The 15,403-nt window shown below is 48.0% G+C and overlaps 7 protein-coding genes across 7 annotated transcripts; 2 read left to right on the forward strand and 5 right to left on the reverse strand.

Moving 5' to 3' along the window:
* Positions 1-501: 501 nt before the first annotated feature.
* On the forward strand, positions 502-1,910 carry BDP55DRAFT_597050 (Metallo-dependent phosphatase-like protein). The gene is given in 5 exon segments (XM_060571001.1): positions 502-792; positions 806-1,124; positions 1,173-1,285; positions 1,335-1,792; positions 1,851-1,910. 4 exon segments carry the CDS (start codon positions 517-519, stop codon positions 1,413-1,415), a joined length of 789 nt encoding a protein of 262 aa, XP_060421506.1. The 5' UTR covers positions 502-516; the 3' UTR covers positions 1,416-1,792; positions 1,851-1,910.
* Positions 1,911-1,971: 61 nt separating this feature from the next.
* BDP55DRAFT_639352 (uncharacterized protein) lies at positions 1,972-2,667 on the reverse strand (the record flags this gene model as incomplete). Its single annotated transcript, XM_060573241.1, has 1 exon — positions 1,972-2,667. The coding sequence occupies one exon, from the start codon at positions 2,665-2,667 to the stop codon at positions 1,972-1,974; it is 696 nt and encodes a 231-aa protein (XP_060421507.1).
* Positions 2,668-3,453: 786 nt separating this feature from the next.
* Positions 3,454-4,403, forward strand: BDP55DRAFT_624765 (cyclin-like protein; the record flags this gene model as incomplete). Its single annotated transcript, XM_060571411.1, has 2 exons — positions 3,454-3,714; positions 3,768-4,403. The coding sequence occupies exons 1-2, from the start codon at positions 3,625-3,627 to the stop codon at positions 4,401-4,403; spliced, it is 726 nt and encodes a 241-aa protein (XP_060421508.1). The 5' UTR covers positions 3,454-3,624.
* Positions 4,404-6,568: 2,165 nt separating this feature from the next.
* On the reverse strand, positions 6,569-7,705 carry BDP55DRAFT_687962 (uncharacterized protein). Its single transcript, XM_060576607.1, has 2 exons — positions 7,473-7,705; positions 6,569-7,413 (listed from the first exon to the last, which is right to left on the reverse strand). The coding sequence occupies exons 1-2, from the start codon at positions 7,581-7,583 to the stop codon at positions 6,628-6,630; spliced, it is 897 nt and encodes a 298-aa protein (XP_060421509.1). The 5' UTR covers positions 7,584-7,705; the 3' UTR covers positions 6,569-6,627.
* Positions 7,706-9,291: 1,586 nt separating this feature from the next.
* On the reverse strand, positions 9,292-9,810 carry BDP55DRAFT_639355 (uncharacterized protein; the record flags this gene model as incomplete). Its single annotated transcript, XM_060573242.1, has 1 exon — positions 9,292-9,810. The coding sequence occupies one exon, from the start codon at positions 9,808-9,810 to the stop codon at positions 9,292-9,294; it is 519 nt and encodes a 172-aa protein (XP_060421510.1).
* A 1,616-nt stretch (positions 9,811-11,426) lies between these two features.
* On the reverse strand, positions 11,427-12,341 carry BDP55DRAFT_739204 (uncharacterized protein; the record flags this gene model as incomplete). The annotated part of the gene is made up of 3 exons (XM_060580401.1): positions 11,894-12,341; positions 11,618-11,764; positions 11,427-11,597 (listed from the first exon to the last, which is right to left on the reverse strand). Exons 1-3 carry the CDS (start codon positions 11,996-11,998, stop codon positions 11,427-11,429), a joined length of 423 nt encoding a protein of 140 aa, XP_060421511.1. The 5' UTR covers positions 11,999-12,341.
* Positions 12,342-12,854: 513 nt separating this feature from the next.
* BDP55DRAFT_568695 (uncharacterized protein) lies at positions 12,855-13,680 on the reverse strand (the record flags this gene model as incomplete). Its single annotated transcript, XM_060570706.1, has 2 exons — positions 12,855-13,061; positions 13,114-13,680. The coding sequence occupies 2 exons, from the start codon at positions 13,678-13,680 to the stop codon at positions 12,855-12,857; spliced, it is 774 nt and encodes a 257-aa protein (XP_060421512.1).
* Positions 13,681-15,403: the final 1,723 nt, after the last annotated feature.

Below are 15,403 nucleotides of genomic sequence, written 5' to 3' on the forward strand. Positions count from 1 at the left end.
ATGCTACCTGATGCGGAACCGAATCATGTTGTTAATCGAAAGATCCTGATCGCTCTTTCGCCGCTTATCTAGACGCTAATCATCCGCATAACTTGGTACTGCACGTTTGTCGTTGATAACGTCCTGGGTACCTCGATTCTTTCACCAGGCCATCGACCTCCCGAGACTTCTTTCCTTCTCCCTACACACACTCCGATATCCTGTCCGAACTTCTATTCCCTTGTCGCCAAGTTACGATGACGGCAGAGTCAGACTCTGAAGCAGCGCAAGGTCCCCCAACCCCCCCTACAGAACGTGCACCACTTCCTCAGAGGATTACACGATTGGCCATCAGGCTTCTGTCCCCAGCCTATCAAGGAGACAATCATCGAAGCCCAGGAGCTATTCGATCAAGAGGAGAACATCAATTATGTCAAGATAGGAGGGAAATTGATTGTGGTTGGAGATACTCATGGTTCGTGGTCTACTTCTTACGATTCACCATCGAGCTAATAGATCAAAGGCGATTTCGTGAACATGCAAGTTATTGTGGGTCATAACGGCGCACCCTCGCCAGAGACAATGTATCTTTTCAATGGGGATATCGTCGACCGAGGCCCATACTCTTGCGAGTGCATTCTCCTGGTCTTCACGTTGAAGATTCAATTCTCGAAGTTCGTGTTTGTCAATAGAGGCAATCACGAAAGTGAGCCCATCAACAGAGAAGAGGGTTTCTTTCACGAAGCGCAACTGAGGGTAGGTGAAGAGGTTCTCCAACTAATCCACAAATGCTTCAGAAGCATCCCTCTCGCTGTGGAGGTTTGAGACGGACGACGGGAAGTCTTTTTTTGTCATCCACGGCGGGCTCGCAGTGCAAGAAGGCGGAACGCCGGCTTCGCTTCAAGACCTGCAGAGTATACAAAGAAGAGTTGACCCGACGAAGGGGCGAGACCTCATGACGCAACTGTTGTGGAATGATCCCTCCCAGGATCGCGGGGTGACAAATAGCTCTCGAACTGGCTGGGGTTTGCAGTACGGGTCTGACATCACGGATGAATTCCTCAAGAAGCATGGCTACAAATTCGTTGTTCGGAGTCATCAAGAAATACCAGGAGGGTTCAAAGAGAAAGACCGCTGTATTACCAGTAAGCTGACCAACTTCCAGGCTTCTTCTTTACCGCTAATGGCGGCAGTATTCTCGGCCAACTTTGAATGTGCAACATCATTAGAGATTGAGAAAAATGGAGATCACAAGTGCCACCGCATAGATTCTGTCAAGAGTGAGAAGCAAGAGGAACTCTATTATGTATGTGTCCTCGATGGTCTCGCCGCCTTCTAAGCTGACGTGAAGATAGAAGTGGCTTGGTTGGTCCAGTACTTCGGAAGTGATCCATCAACACAGCAGTGACTCTGAATTTCGAAGGACCAGGGCGTAACGAGCGAATCTTTGAATTCGTTGGCTTAGCGTGCAATAGACGAAACACAGGATTCATCATCATATTTGTAGCAACTGGAGATCTTTCGCCCATTGATTCCAGTCGCGATACGACAGATTCGGTGAAAGTCGATGCTGCCACAGATGACGACCATCACACCTCTGTGTACCGTCCAAAGAGGTTGCAAAGTTGCGTGGCCAACATGAGATGCGTAGGGTCTGCTTGCGGGCTTACCGTTGAAAGTGCGACGGTTACAATGACGTGAATCTCTGCTCACCTGACCTGCGGACGTATCGAATCCAGCGACTCTGAGACCATCATTCGACCCAGCGTACAGCTGGAACTCTGATCCCGACGTGGCGCTGAGTTGCCAAAACGTAAGCCCATCCATTGACAGCACCACCTTCCAAGAAAACTTACTGGAGAAGAGTATAGAAGGTGTCGATGAAGCCTGGTATCTCCTGTGGGCATCATTGAAGAATTCCGCTCCCTACGAGTGAGGCCATCGCGTTGATAGTTCGATGTATAGCCATAACCTTTGTACTAGAAATGCCATTCAACTGTATTCTTCCTCCACTTGAGCCGAGTCCCAGAGACTCACTTCCTCATGGTGATCTAGAACTACTGCTCTGTATACTATCATCAAAAGTTCAACCTGAGAAGCGAGGTAGCCGGTGTCCCCAATCGAGTCAATCAATGCCATAAAACTTTCACAGCCTTCCTGACGTCTAATTGCATTGACTGCTTCAGCGTTATCCTTCAAAGGCTTACAAAGGCTCGTGATCATCTTTTCTAATGCAAGCTGCGGACTCTCCCTCGATGGCGTAGTGAGGAGAGCCCAAAATTCAGAATGCCTTTTAGTCACCATTTCTGTGACCTTGGGATCACACATGGTCAGGATATCCTCGAAGATCCTGCCGAAGTTCGCATGACTGCCCCTTTGATCCAGCTGAGCTAGATCTTTGCAGGCATCATGGAAGGTGTATGGGTTTGCATCCACGAAACATTGACTCTCGCTACATTTTTCCAGCCACTCTATCCCTAGGATTTTGAGATCCCGATCCTTCGCATCTTCGATGAACCGGCCACCACTCTTTAAACATATTTCCGTAGTAACAACATGAGTTGCTTTCTCCAAGTCGGAAGTAAACCTGGCGCCAATGGTATGAATGAGTTGTCTGACTTTGTCGTGATTATAAGGCTTTTTGAATCTTCCTCGGAGGGCCACGCAAGGTAGTGTGTGGTTAGTCATGAGTACACTTTTTGAAGCCAAGAGTTCGCCAGTGTTGTGCCAATTTATAGACTATATTACAAGTCTAGAATGATCTCCCTACACTCCTAGCTCAGTCTTGACAGAAAATGGAACGTAGAATCATTTACGAGAATTGATTGATCATGGTAAATTTAGTCACTATAACAAACCGATTCGCGGCAGTAGCTTTTTAGACCCGGATAAACAATTCACGCATGTTATTCAGCAGCGTAATCCGGCGTAGAGACACCTTGAATCATGACGCTAGACACGTCACGGCAATTCTACTAATTACATTAGCATCACGCCATAGTCAACAGCGAAGTAGACAATCTAAGGACGACGGTACAGTACTCCATACTCTTACGGCGATTCGATAGGTTGACTAGAGCATACGCCTCATCATCGGCCAAAACCATTGCCCGGCTGTTGATGTGATGATTCGTTAGCCATCAACCTGAGATGGCGTTAGATAGCCTCTCTTCTCGATACCAAGCATCAAGGAATATGCGCGAGAAGTCATCAGTTGGAAGACAACACAATCATGCCAACCTTACTACATGAACCCTAACCGGCTTACGTCAGTATTCCAAACTAATTGGACCTAGAAGTCTGCCTTGTCGCTGTTCACTCATACAAACTTGCCATCTACATGACTCAACTACTAAATGACTATGACGTGAACATTTCTGTCTCTCGTCAGAAGTGTGTGACTTGAAGATGAATACTAATTCGTATTCGAATGGGAGATTTGAGACTTATTTGTCTTAAATTAGTCAAACATGACCTTGTTTCAGCCCTGCGTTCTCAGGCAAGGCAGCGTTTAGCGAGCTAATACATTTGCTCCTTTTCGGTGGTACGGCTATATAAGAATGCTCTTTTGTTTGTTATACTCTACAAATAAGTGATTTGGATAGAACCTCGCATACTGGAAAGTCAGCATACTATTGCAAAGAAATGAGTCTCAAATTAATAGAAAACAAAGAGGAACAGAAAATCTTGGAGGAAAACGACGAGGTCATGTTCGAACATCTTCTGACGATAGAGGTAACGAAGTGAACCCATAGCCTTGTTGGGCCTTGTGGACTGACATAGTGTAGGAGAAAACCTTGCCCTCGGCATACTACATGGAACTTCATCAAAACTTACAATGGCGGGATAGAAGAGAGCTCGTCGACCGCTTTCTATCGTATTCTCAAAAATTCCGCATTCCCATAGAGACTGTGTTCCTGGCAATCAACTTTGTAGATCGCTTCCTTTCCAGGAAATGCGCTGGTAACCATCTTGAGGTCTTAGGCTCAGTACCTTTTGCACTAGCGGTCAAGTACGAGACACCTGACGTGCACGAGAAAGAAACGGAGACTTACCTTTCTGTTCTTAATGATTTAGGGGGGTTTGGCAAAGGATATAGACCGAGCGATATCTCAAGTATAGAGAGGCAATTGCTGGGAGCGCTAGATTATTTACTCGGAACGCCTAGCCCCTTTTTCTTCCTGCGTCGCATGCAGATTCTCGACAAAAGTAGTCAAGACATTTTGACAATAGCACAATATCTAGCAGCAAGCAGTATGTTGTACGAAGAGTTCCTTGGGATCAGGCCTAGTCAAATTGCCTCTGCATCATACTTCCTCGCCGAGTCACTCCTGAAGTATGCAAATCATATAGCAGACCTGACAAGCTCTCCCGGACGGGTAAGTAATGCCTGTGAGGCAGTGATAGTTGCTGACATTACTTAGTCAAGCAGCCGTCAAAAGTGTAATGGATACCAAAAATGCGAGATAATTTCTCTTGCACTCAGACTTTGGTATTGTTTACGTCGGGACGATGGCATTGGGTCCAGGAGTCTGCTCGAAGAGGTAGCTAGCGAGTTTGCAAAAGCCGGAGCCTTTGTCAAGGCGCAAATAGGAGTGAATTATCGGTGCACTTGGGCAAACCAAGATTGTTTGCATGTGGAGTCATGGGAGTTGTGGGACAGTGTGGATAGTGGCGAGGATGATGAAGACGATGAAGACGATGAGGAGAATGAGGAGAATGAGGACAATGGGGACGGTGAGGAGGATGAGGAGGATGAGGAGGATGAGGAGGATGGGGAGGATGGGGATGATGGCATGAATGGTGATAAAAGTGTGAGTGGGAAGACTCGGGAGGCTTTACCGCCTCTGCTTGAGATGTTGTCTCACTTTCGAAGCCGCTTGCTCCCTTTCAGGCACATCGCTACTAATTGACACCTGAATAGTCACTTTGGGATACGCAATATTACATAGTGAGGAAACATTACATCTGTATCTCTTCAATGATTGCGTTTAAGGCCTTTGCCAAGAAGAAACGGCATCTTATCGATTGAAGCTTCCATTTGTAGTATACTGTAGAACGGGTGCATACCATAACCGAAACCCTTACCGCAGTCAGGCATCACTGCATGTCAGTAGCCCAAGGCATAAGATCAAACGTTCAGGGCGAACTTAATTTCCTTAGGATCGAAACGATCAGTCTATGAAGCAATTGTACCAGATGCTGATGACATGGCGTCCGAAATGCATTGACTATGAATGAAGGGTCCATCATGCTACCAACGCCTCCCAAAATTAAGCCAAGTGTAAGTTTCTCTCTCGAATCTCGTTACAAGACATCTGTAATGACCCGTCAGTTTTCTTCTGACTCTGGAAATGGATTATTATGGGAAAGCCGGTTCTGAGAGACGGCTGTCGATAAGGAGGCTCCGATGACTAGAGTATGCGTGCACCTGGCCCTGATGGATTGGGTGCACCATGAACCTGGAGCCCAATTTCACACAATTTCACATACAGTATGGAGCAGGACTTGTCACATACGCAAGTTACGACCGAGGAGCCGACTTCCATGGACACTATGGATTGTGAGCTATCATGCACAAGAAACATGCAGGGTGAAAAGCGATTGCCCTGTCGAGACGTCTCGCACCTATTCTTGCAGCCATTCTTGGCCTAGGCTTGCGTCTCACCTGACCTTATTCACCTACACGACGCGCACTGCAAATATGGGTTTTCAGCACCGACAGAAGCATGTATATGGGCATCGAAGGCCTATGCCGTAATGCTGGACCAATCTAAACCACTGAAACACCTAAACGAAGTAGAAGCATGGCCTGGACGACCGATGTGGATGCATAATCGCTGGAGGCTTCCAAATCCAGAACGAACGGTGAGGGCGCGGTCATACAGACTTGTCACTTGGCCCTCCGCCATAAAGAAAACGATACAGATAAAAGAGGCTCGCACTAAAGATCCTGAGAGTTACGGATACTGGCATTATTTTGACCAGACGCCAGGACCATCGCGTACGCTTCTGTTCTGCCAGGGACGCAAACAGGAGACTGGCCTTTGACATCCCAGGTCCAACAGCTCGGTTTCGACAGACTGGAGTTTGCAAGTAGATGAGGAATCGCGGCTATTGAACGTGGGGAATCCTACCCGCTCCGGCGAGGAGTACGTTCCAGCGCTTATTTCAGTGAGTGCCGAATCGAGAATTCCACTACGGTCGGTACGCCCGCATGTTCCGATTCAGGTCGCTCGGCTGCTGGGCAAGCAGCTGTACGCAAACATCATTCACGTGGAATAATGAGGTCACTGCTGCTGGAAGATGATTGGCTAGGCTTTTGAGTACTATCGATACCCAACTTGATTGCGGTGCAAGGTAACTGTGAATGCATGATGCCCACGAGGCACTCGTCTCAAGTTTCAGATCATAACTCTAAAATGGGATGTAATCATATTCGATATACGGCTGGGCTGGCATATATTGACCGTCCTGTCTAGCTGCGGACTGAAACTACAGCTCAAACTTCTCTGGGGATTTAAAGTCGAAGACAAGGCAAAATGTAAGAAACGAGGGAAAGCTTGACCGTTGTCGCGGTGAAAGAATATACACACGGCTGATATCTACAAGACCACCTCTAGTTTCCCACACAGAAATGCTGACTTGTCACAAGCAGATACAATCGAGAAGGAACCATACCAAAAGCCAAACAACAGCTGTCCCTGAGAGCCATGTCGTCGTTCCAGTTTCTCTCGCGACGCCAACATCTAGGACAGATAGAATGCCGCTAGAAGCGAAGTTCACGGCTAGACAGATACCCATACAAGCCAAAGCCGTGACTAGAAGGACGGTCTTAAGCAAACCTACCGCCATCAGAGGAAGGCAGAGAAGCCACTTGGTCCATTCTGATGGAACAGAAATCAGAACCATCAGAAACGTGCCTACGAGGAGAACAACAAGCGACCAGTATGCGGCGGCAGCCATTGTATCGAGCACATTGAAGTTAACTTCCGCCATCTCACTGACTAAGCCGTCCGGCAGCCCAGGGACAATCTGGCGTGCCATGCTGAACAGGCTGTCGAGTTCCGTGATTTGGAGGGTATCTAAGACGTCAAAGTCCTTAGATGAGACGATTTTGCTAGTAGAGTTCGGGTAGCCCAACTGCCACACACCCCGCGTTTGAAGACAGAAGTAGACAGGCACCGTGTCTTCCCACCGAGTCAAGTCGTCAAAGAACTTGGACCTGAGGTTCTGCCAAATGTCAGCGAGTGGTGTGCTGACCGCTTGCTTTGCAGAGACCACAGCCGTTGCGATGTGCTCTCCTGCTTTCGAAGCGACAGACTTCGCCGGGTCTACGATTTCGCTAGGGATGGTTATGCGCGTTTGCGCTTGATCTTTATGAAGGACCTCGAATGTTTCGATAATATTCTGTACTACTTCTGCTGTGGTGACCTACACGACAGTTAAGGAACATGCACAGAGATATGATAAATCGACATGGGGCTAGGCACGTTTAACATAGAACAGCTTCGTCCAGTGTGTGAACCGGGGTTGACGTGGAACAGGAAGAACCAAAGGAATCCTAGCCAAATGATGGCATTGAATATGGCGAGGAACCGCATTTTTGTTGCAGAATGTAGCCGACTTGTGTTTGCTTATATACTGAACTCCGAGTGTTCATGACAAGCTTGGCAAGGCCTCGAGGTGTACACAATCACAACCAACAACGTACATTAGGCTAGGTACTATGGTATTTGGTAATATAGATCCGCTGCAATAGCTCGATTATCCCAATGTTCAGAGTTATACTAGACAGGCAAAATCTCTTCCACAAACTCTGTTTCTCTTCAACTACCTGCAGTGCCTCTTGTAGCAGCTGCTTCGATGCAAGCTCGTCGTTGAGGATATCTTCCAAGGTTTCGTGATTATACATGATTATGAATGTTGGTCAGGAGATGATCAGTAAAACTCGGGGTCAGATGCCACACTACGACAGCCAAAAGATGATGTAGGATATCAACCAGCACTGCCACGACTAGAGTTTCCCATGACCAGTCATTTTACACGGGGGTAAATATATAATGCAAGTCGTGAACATCACCTCGATGGATTCTCCAGCCCTGTGAGCAAAGAAGCCTCAAGCCGGATACTGATAATGAAGTTGAATAACATTTCTTTCACTTGGGACCCTCTTCGATCATTGCTGGCAAAGCATAGCCTCGCTCACGTGTCACTGGCGAAGAGAACCGACGGTGCACGAGTCATAAGCACAATCATCGGTCCATATCTCGTAATTCAATCCCTTCCCAACGTGGCGACATCGTTCAAAGTTACATAACGGAATGTGCGTTTCGGCAAACTTTGACATAGAGGTTCTAAGTCTTCGTACATCGTGGTTGTCTTGTGCCATTGGTCCGCCTGAAAGATTATCTGCTGTTGTTCCTCAGCAAGAGTCAACATGTGAAGGGGTGATCGTATTACCACATATAATGACCTCCAATTACCTTCACCACAAGTTCCCATAGCTACGGCTTCTGAGATAGGTCAAAGTAGGGTCTTTTCAACCAGATATACTTACACAACTTATAGGTCTGCATCTTTGTTGAGCATTGATAAGGAAGGATTGCTTCTAAGCACGTCTCTTTACCCTCCCGACATCAAGAGAAGTCCAAGGTGCGGCAACATCTTGTTTAGCGGGAGGCTTATCCGTTGTTCCCCCTCCCTGGTGTGGATCTGTGTCTAGCACTCTTCGTCCGCGACCACCCCGTACGTGGCAGAAGACAAGTAAAGAGAACCTTCAATGGTGGAACTTAAATGATGTAAGCATCTGATCTTGTACTTTACGTGACGTTAAGCTGAAACCCCTTCAAGAAGCCATGAGCCTACGTGTGATTGGTTGTGAAAAATACGCTGAATAGGCCCTAAATCCATCTGACCTAATTCGGGGGGTGACAGTTCCTTATCAGCCCCTCCAAGCATGACTTTGTCCATTCATTCAGTTGAAAAGACACCTGTACTTGGACTCAAATGTACACAGACGGTTAGTCGAAGGTTATCGGACATACAAAGCCCACTTGTCCATTTGTATTTGAAATCCTGAACATTAAGATTGACATCGAATGTGGATGACTTCAGTCTTGTGGGTTTTTGACCCGCGTTCAGCCTTGGACAATGGCATTGGTACACAATAATGGCGACAAGACGGAATTTTCCTCAGGACATGCAATGGCCTTTCTTCAACATGCAGAAGTCACGAGATGTTTCATTCTATGAAAAGTTCTATTATGCAGATGAGAAGTATTCTTCCCCTCGAGGGTATACATATAGTGATCATGAGATTAGCAGCTGCGGATCGAGCCATGATGACATGTCGAGCAATCCTGGCATCTCAATGCTGGGCAATGCCGGAACCGAGGGAATCAAATTCCATGGCAGCATTTGGCTGTAGCCTCCTGTAAATGGTGTTTGAAATACGGTATCGGGGTAAAGATTGTATCCTGGTGGGAGGAGCGTACAGTCGAGTGTGCTGCAGTCCGAGTAGGGAGTGGTAGATGGCATCGGGAAAGGATCGGACGACTCGATGTACCCTGTGTCAGTGATTGGCGTGCCTAACTCGACTATGGCTGACGCATCGGGCTGAGGCGTCGAAGGCCGCGTCTCACCTAGCACAATATATTTCAATCGCTGCATGTCGTTGCTTGCCGTGGCTTCGCGGACTTCCCGCATTTTCCTCTGGAGATGTTCCACTTCTGATTGGAGGCGTTCAGCTTCCTCCTGTTTCTTCTTTCGGTGCTTGGCCTGAGCATCTCGATTTCTTTTCTTTCTCATCTCCGGTGAAACACGGGTCATATTTGCCGCGAGATAGTAGGAACTTCTGATGATTGTTCGACGGAAGCCGACAGCCCATTAATATACCACCCAAGCTTCATATGGAATGGCAAAAAATACTAGGAGGTGGCCCGGCGGCTCGACAGCCCGAAAACATTGCCACTCCGTTTCAGAGATGTGATTTACATCATATCTGTGTTTCAGATCACACGTAGGAACGTTGAGAAAGGCACCACCTTCAGGAGCATAAGCTATAGGGCGAAAACAAACAAGGGTATCGACGAGGACTTTGTTTACTGCGAAGGGTAGGGTAGAGCCTTAGAAGGGCCTAGAACGAGACAGAAGTGATATTGGGCACAGTAGGAGAGCACCTGAAGTCATAATCACAGCAGTAATGATATGGAAGCTGATGATACGGTACATTAACTCATCCTGATTCCGGTGTGTGAGAGCTAGACAGTATGAGGGCATCTCGCACCGCTTAGCTTCTTTTTCCAGAGATGCCAGCACACACTTCGCGCTACAATTCATAAATCAGACGACGGTCACTACCGTACATTGCCGACATTCATCTTGGGTCTAGGCCGACTAGTCTGCCTTGAGAACAATTCTCAAGGCGTCAATTTATGGAGGCTCAAGCGTGGTCTGTTTTCGTAGCTTGTTAGTCTGTGCCAACCTAACATAACTTGTGGAGATGCCTACTACCTACGAATAGTCTTACTAGACCTTGGACGCATCATGGAAACCTTAGAAGGCCAGGCCGTCGTAAACTTGTCTATGTTCTGGCTATGTAAATCCCTTTTCGTGGGTAAAGTGAAGATTCCTCATCGCCCTAATCTGATTGAAGTCCATCTCAAAGTCAGCAGTTGAAATATTAAATTGCATTTTCGCCTCTCGTAGGTAAACTCTTGAGTGCGTCGGCTGTTGGCTGGACGAATAGATTTTAGCTACGAGAACGGGGCGAGAACTCATGGTTCATGGGACAGTCGAAGCAGATCATTTAGGCCTTTAGTGCAGAAGGCAATGATTGACGGCAAGGTGCAGCTGACCGTACCAATACGTCTTAAACTCCAATTAACAACCAACGATGTTAGTAGCCAGGGGCGATCATAACACCGAAGCCCACCTTGTCAAAGTTGACGACCCGATACTCCAGCACAGCCTTACACAATGTATTCTGCTTGATGGAGAGCTTGATACTGGCAGGTGACCCTAATCTATCCCTGATCGTTGCGGATAAATTAGCGCATTTGCTCGCAATCATAGCAAGGACTGTAGGTATCCTTCTCATCCATTTCCGGCACTGCCATACTTCCTGACTTTCATTGTTTCAACACGGCAAGTGGACAAAATGTGAAATAAATTGAGGTTTTAGTCACAAGAATGGCTGATTTCTCATAGATGATGCCCAAAGCTAACGTTTAAGGGCTTGAAATGAATCAACATGTCACAAATATGTTTCAGTACTAATCAACAAATTGTGTTTTTCCTAACAACGCCCTGACACAGTAGACATTCTCATTGTCTGTGAAGTAAGGCTGGATCAACACTAGAGCTAACCAGCAGCTCCTGACTCAGACCGAACTTTATTCAATCGGAGACTACTTGCTGCCATTCTCAGGAGTCAGCCGACCGAATCAGCGGCCAGACTGACTATTGACACCGAGCAAGCCATTGCCGGCAAATAGCAAACATTGACGAGCCAGAACAAATGACTTAGCGCCTATCACTTCGTTATTAGCCAAGTCGGCTTTGCAAATATCGACTGCCGACTTCCTCACTGCAGCTTCGTTATCATCGTCCATCGTCTATGACTGGCAGCTGTCACCTTATCACCGGCTTCGCCTACCAATTGCCTCCCGCCCTTGGTACCATTTCTCTTATGTTGATAGTCCCGCATCTCTCCCTTGCCATCTCGACCTATCATACTAACACAACCTCCGCATGGCGCTCTTTCTTTCTGATCGGAAAACCACTAGACGAAGAGTGATCAACAAGCGGACGTAGAGAAACAAGCTGCGTACGCTTTCAAGTAGCCGTCACCATCGATAGTGAACGAATTATGAGAGGGTCATGGCATTCTAGATCTAGTCACAACACGCACCGCGACGAAGAGGAAGAGGAAGGAGAAAGCGCACTGTGAAGGCGACGCGCCCCCCGCAGAGAAAGCAGTCATGGCGACCCGCCAAAGCCAGCGTCGTTCGTACATTGTCACGAGTTATGGCACGCAGCAATGGGCATACGGAGTGTGGTAAAGTGGCTTAACCTATCAAAGTAGAAATAGACAAATGAAAAAGGTCTATATACAGGATGTAAGTGATATACACGTGATACAGCAGGTGACAGGCACTTTGTGGATTGCGGTTCTATCCCTGTTATGTGACAACATCCTTCACCTCCGGTACGAAAATACAGGTGCCGCAGGGCGCGGGATATGTGGATAAAGCACCACTGGTCTTTCTGACTTGGAGCCAAAAACCCAAACAGTCAAGAAAGCTAGGGGCTGGGGATTCACCCACTGAGCGCAAGTTAGCGACCCATCTGGAGCTTTGTATCTTAAATACTAGCGGCGGTTCGCTCGGTATCAATATTGAGAAACACGCGATTGTTGCGTAAGTGATTATAGAGGGGTTAAATGATGGTGCTATCTCTGAAGTCAGCGCGGAGGTGCCTGACTGCATTGAATACTGAGGCATCAGCAGTCCTCCATCATCAGTGTCAATGTACGTGCAGTAATTCCTGTCCACCTAGGTGTCCGTGCTCGCTCAAGGTGCCTTCTCATCTCTTTCTTTAAGGCCGGGCCACCGTGCAACCTGTCGTCGTCTCCGGTCTTGGAGCCATCAAGCTCAAATGACTGATACCGCGATGCATCCTAGCTATGAATCCGCACATCAATCATGGTCGAGATACTCTCTAGATAAACGTATTGATGGTGACTATCTCACTTCTTCCTCCCGAGGAGATACCCGCAACTACTCTACGCCTGAACTGGCCAACGAATAGTATTGAAAATGCATTCAAGTCCTTCTTCACCTGGGTGTGTGCAAATAAACTGCGTTGACTTTTCAAGAGCCCCCGCGAAGTATGTTCCGAAGCAGGTGTCTCAAGACCCCGCTGCAATCTTTTCCATGGAACCTATTGCGAAATATCTTGCCTGTCTCCTTGGTATAGACTCGTAGCGCTTCCACGTTTCGAAAGGTCTGCACTTTTTCCTGATTTCCCCGCCTGCATTCGATCAAATCAACGATGTTGACATGCGTTTGTCGTGCAGCCTCCAATCAGTGTTAGGATAAATCAAATGAATGCCAGATCAAGGACTCTAACCTTTTCGCATTGCTCACTGGTAACTGGTAGTGGGTTGATCCCAATTGCGCGACAAAGGGCATGCCACGCAGCCAGGTCGTCTTCTGCACCATACCACATCTGAAACTCCTTCTCGAGCGCATTTTGGTATTTATTCCACGCATTGGTCGACTCCGGCTGGTCACGATGCCATCTCATATGTCTCTGCAAGTTGGCATACGAGACAGGTGGTGGAAGAGAGCGGTCGTAATCAAAGGTCGCGTGTGACCGGAAAAACGCATCCAAAGGTGTTTCCGTGTTCTGCTGATGGATAGTAGAGTCACGCAGGTGCTGTTGGAGAGCCTCTTCCTTGCCGAAGGATCGATTGCAGGTATCGCAGTCATAGGATGGTCTGTGAACAGCGGAGTCGCGTAAGTGCTGCTGAAGAGCTTCATCGTTGGTAAAAGATCGATTACAGGTATCACATTCATACGACGGCTTATGAACAGGAGAGTTGCGTAAGTGCTGTTGAAGCGCCTGGTCGCTGCCAAAGGAACGATCGCAGGTATCACAGTCATAGGACGGACTATGTATCGGAGAGTCGCGCATGTGTTGTTGAAGAGCCTCTTCGCTGCTGAAGGATCGGTTGCATGCAACACAGCGGGAGCTCATTGTGCCAGAAATTCCATACAGACCAGTATTGGTCATGTTACTGAGAAGAATCGCGGGGAATGGTTGAAAATAGATGAGCCATCAGTCCAATTATAAATACAGCACATGGAACGTAAGTATGTTGTGTATATGCGGCTTCACACCATCGTCCAATGACACTACGACACATGGTGCCGTTCCTGTCGTAAATCATTTGCCTATCTCGACCAACCCAAGCCGGGAGAAAAAGGGAGATGAGGATTCCCAGTGACCCAGGAGCCACGTCAACCACCAATATGCTCAATGAACATTGCCAGTATGAGGCGGTAAGCGGCAGTAGAAGCCATGTTACGACGGTGTTAGTCAAGCCTGTAGTAGAGAGCGATCTGAGGATGAGGAAGGCGTTTGCTGGATAATCGATGTCGGTTGGATGTTCGTTCGCTTGGTCCGGATCATGGGGTAATTGTGCTTCTTGGCCGAGGAATCTCTTCCCACCGGCCAAGCGGGGTTCGGTCATGTGCTCTGTATGTTCCCAGCCCCTGCATTTTGGCATAGGTTGAAGGCGCAGGTTCAGTAATATCGAATCTGTACATAGGCATTAAGCCGAGAGTTGTACTCGTTTGCACAGAACACGGCCTAGCCATACACCGATCTTTGATGGAAAGAGAAGTGCAATGCTAGGCGAGGGAGCGGCAATGTGTGGGACGGCAACATGTCTGCAACGCCCAGGGGTTTTGCCCACTCAAACATCCTTGCGCGCCAGCTGATGTGGATTGACCTACAAATGGTCGCCTTGCTGTTGGTGTATTGCGCAAAGAACAAGAACCAACCGCCGTTATGTCCCAACTGGTTAGACGCACGACACAAAGTTGTCGTTGGTTCCGAGCGGGGGTGACATCAGGCAACAATTGGGCACATGTTATCGCTGATTCGCAAGGCTCCGGCAGGCAAAGTGGACCATGAGCTGATCAGTTGGGAACATAGCATGCTGCATAGGTTGAGGGGGGGCGTCAAGCGCTGCAGTATCGTGATCAGCACACTCGTTGCTCGCCACAATGTCGACATACAGTCTTGGGATGTTTGACTGCTGGTCCGCTCGGTTCCAGCGGAGAACACCCCGGTTGCATTTGGTGAGGAGCCACGAGAGCTTAGGTCAATGGCAAAGTCTTCGGCTCGAACCACCGTATTTACCGACGGACGTTGGGCGCTAAACAGTCCCTAGTGCCTCGAAAGCAAAGACTTCCGGGCCATGCCCTGGGAGGGCGCCAGACCAGTGAATGTGGAGGCATTTGAACCGCCCTTAGTCTGCTTTGCTTCGTGCCGCTAGATACTTATCTAGTCTCTTTGAAGAAAGTAGGTAGGCATAGCTCTTGCAACTCTATGGGTTGGGGTTGCGGGTGGTGCAAAGAACCATATTACTGCTTGACGTGGGACCCAGGGGCAGGCAGGTCTGGCATGTTGCGCTTCCAGTACCACATCTTGTTGTCCGTACAGCTCGTTGGGTTTGTCCTGCTCGCGGCCACTTGAGCTCAAGCCAGGGCCTGTACAAGACACATGCTGAACATGCATTGATGACTGTCACCGTGATTGCTTCTCTTGGACGCGGCTTTCTGTTGTGGTCGAAGTAACAAAGGCCGTCTCGTCTACATGCTTGTGTGTGTGTGCATATCTTGTTCGTTCG

This window comes from Colletotrichum godetiae (genome assembly GCF_030913485.1).
Source record: "Colletotrichum godetiae strain CBS 193.32 chromosome Unknown BDP55scaffold_123, whole genome shotgun sequence".
NCBI classification, from domain to species: Eukaryota; Fungi; Ascomycota; class Sordariomycetes; order Glomerellales; family Glomerellaceae; genus Colletotrichum; species Colletotrichum godetiae.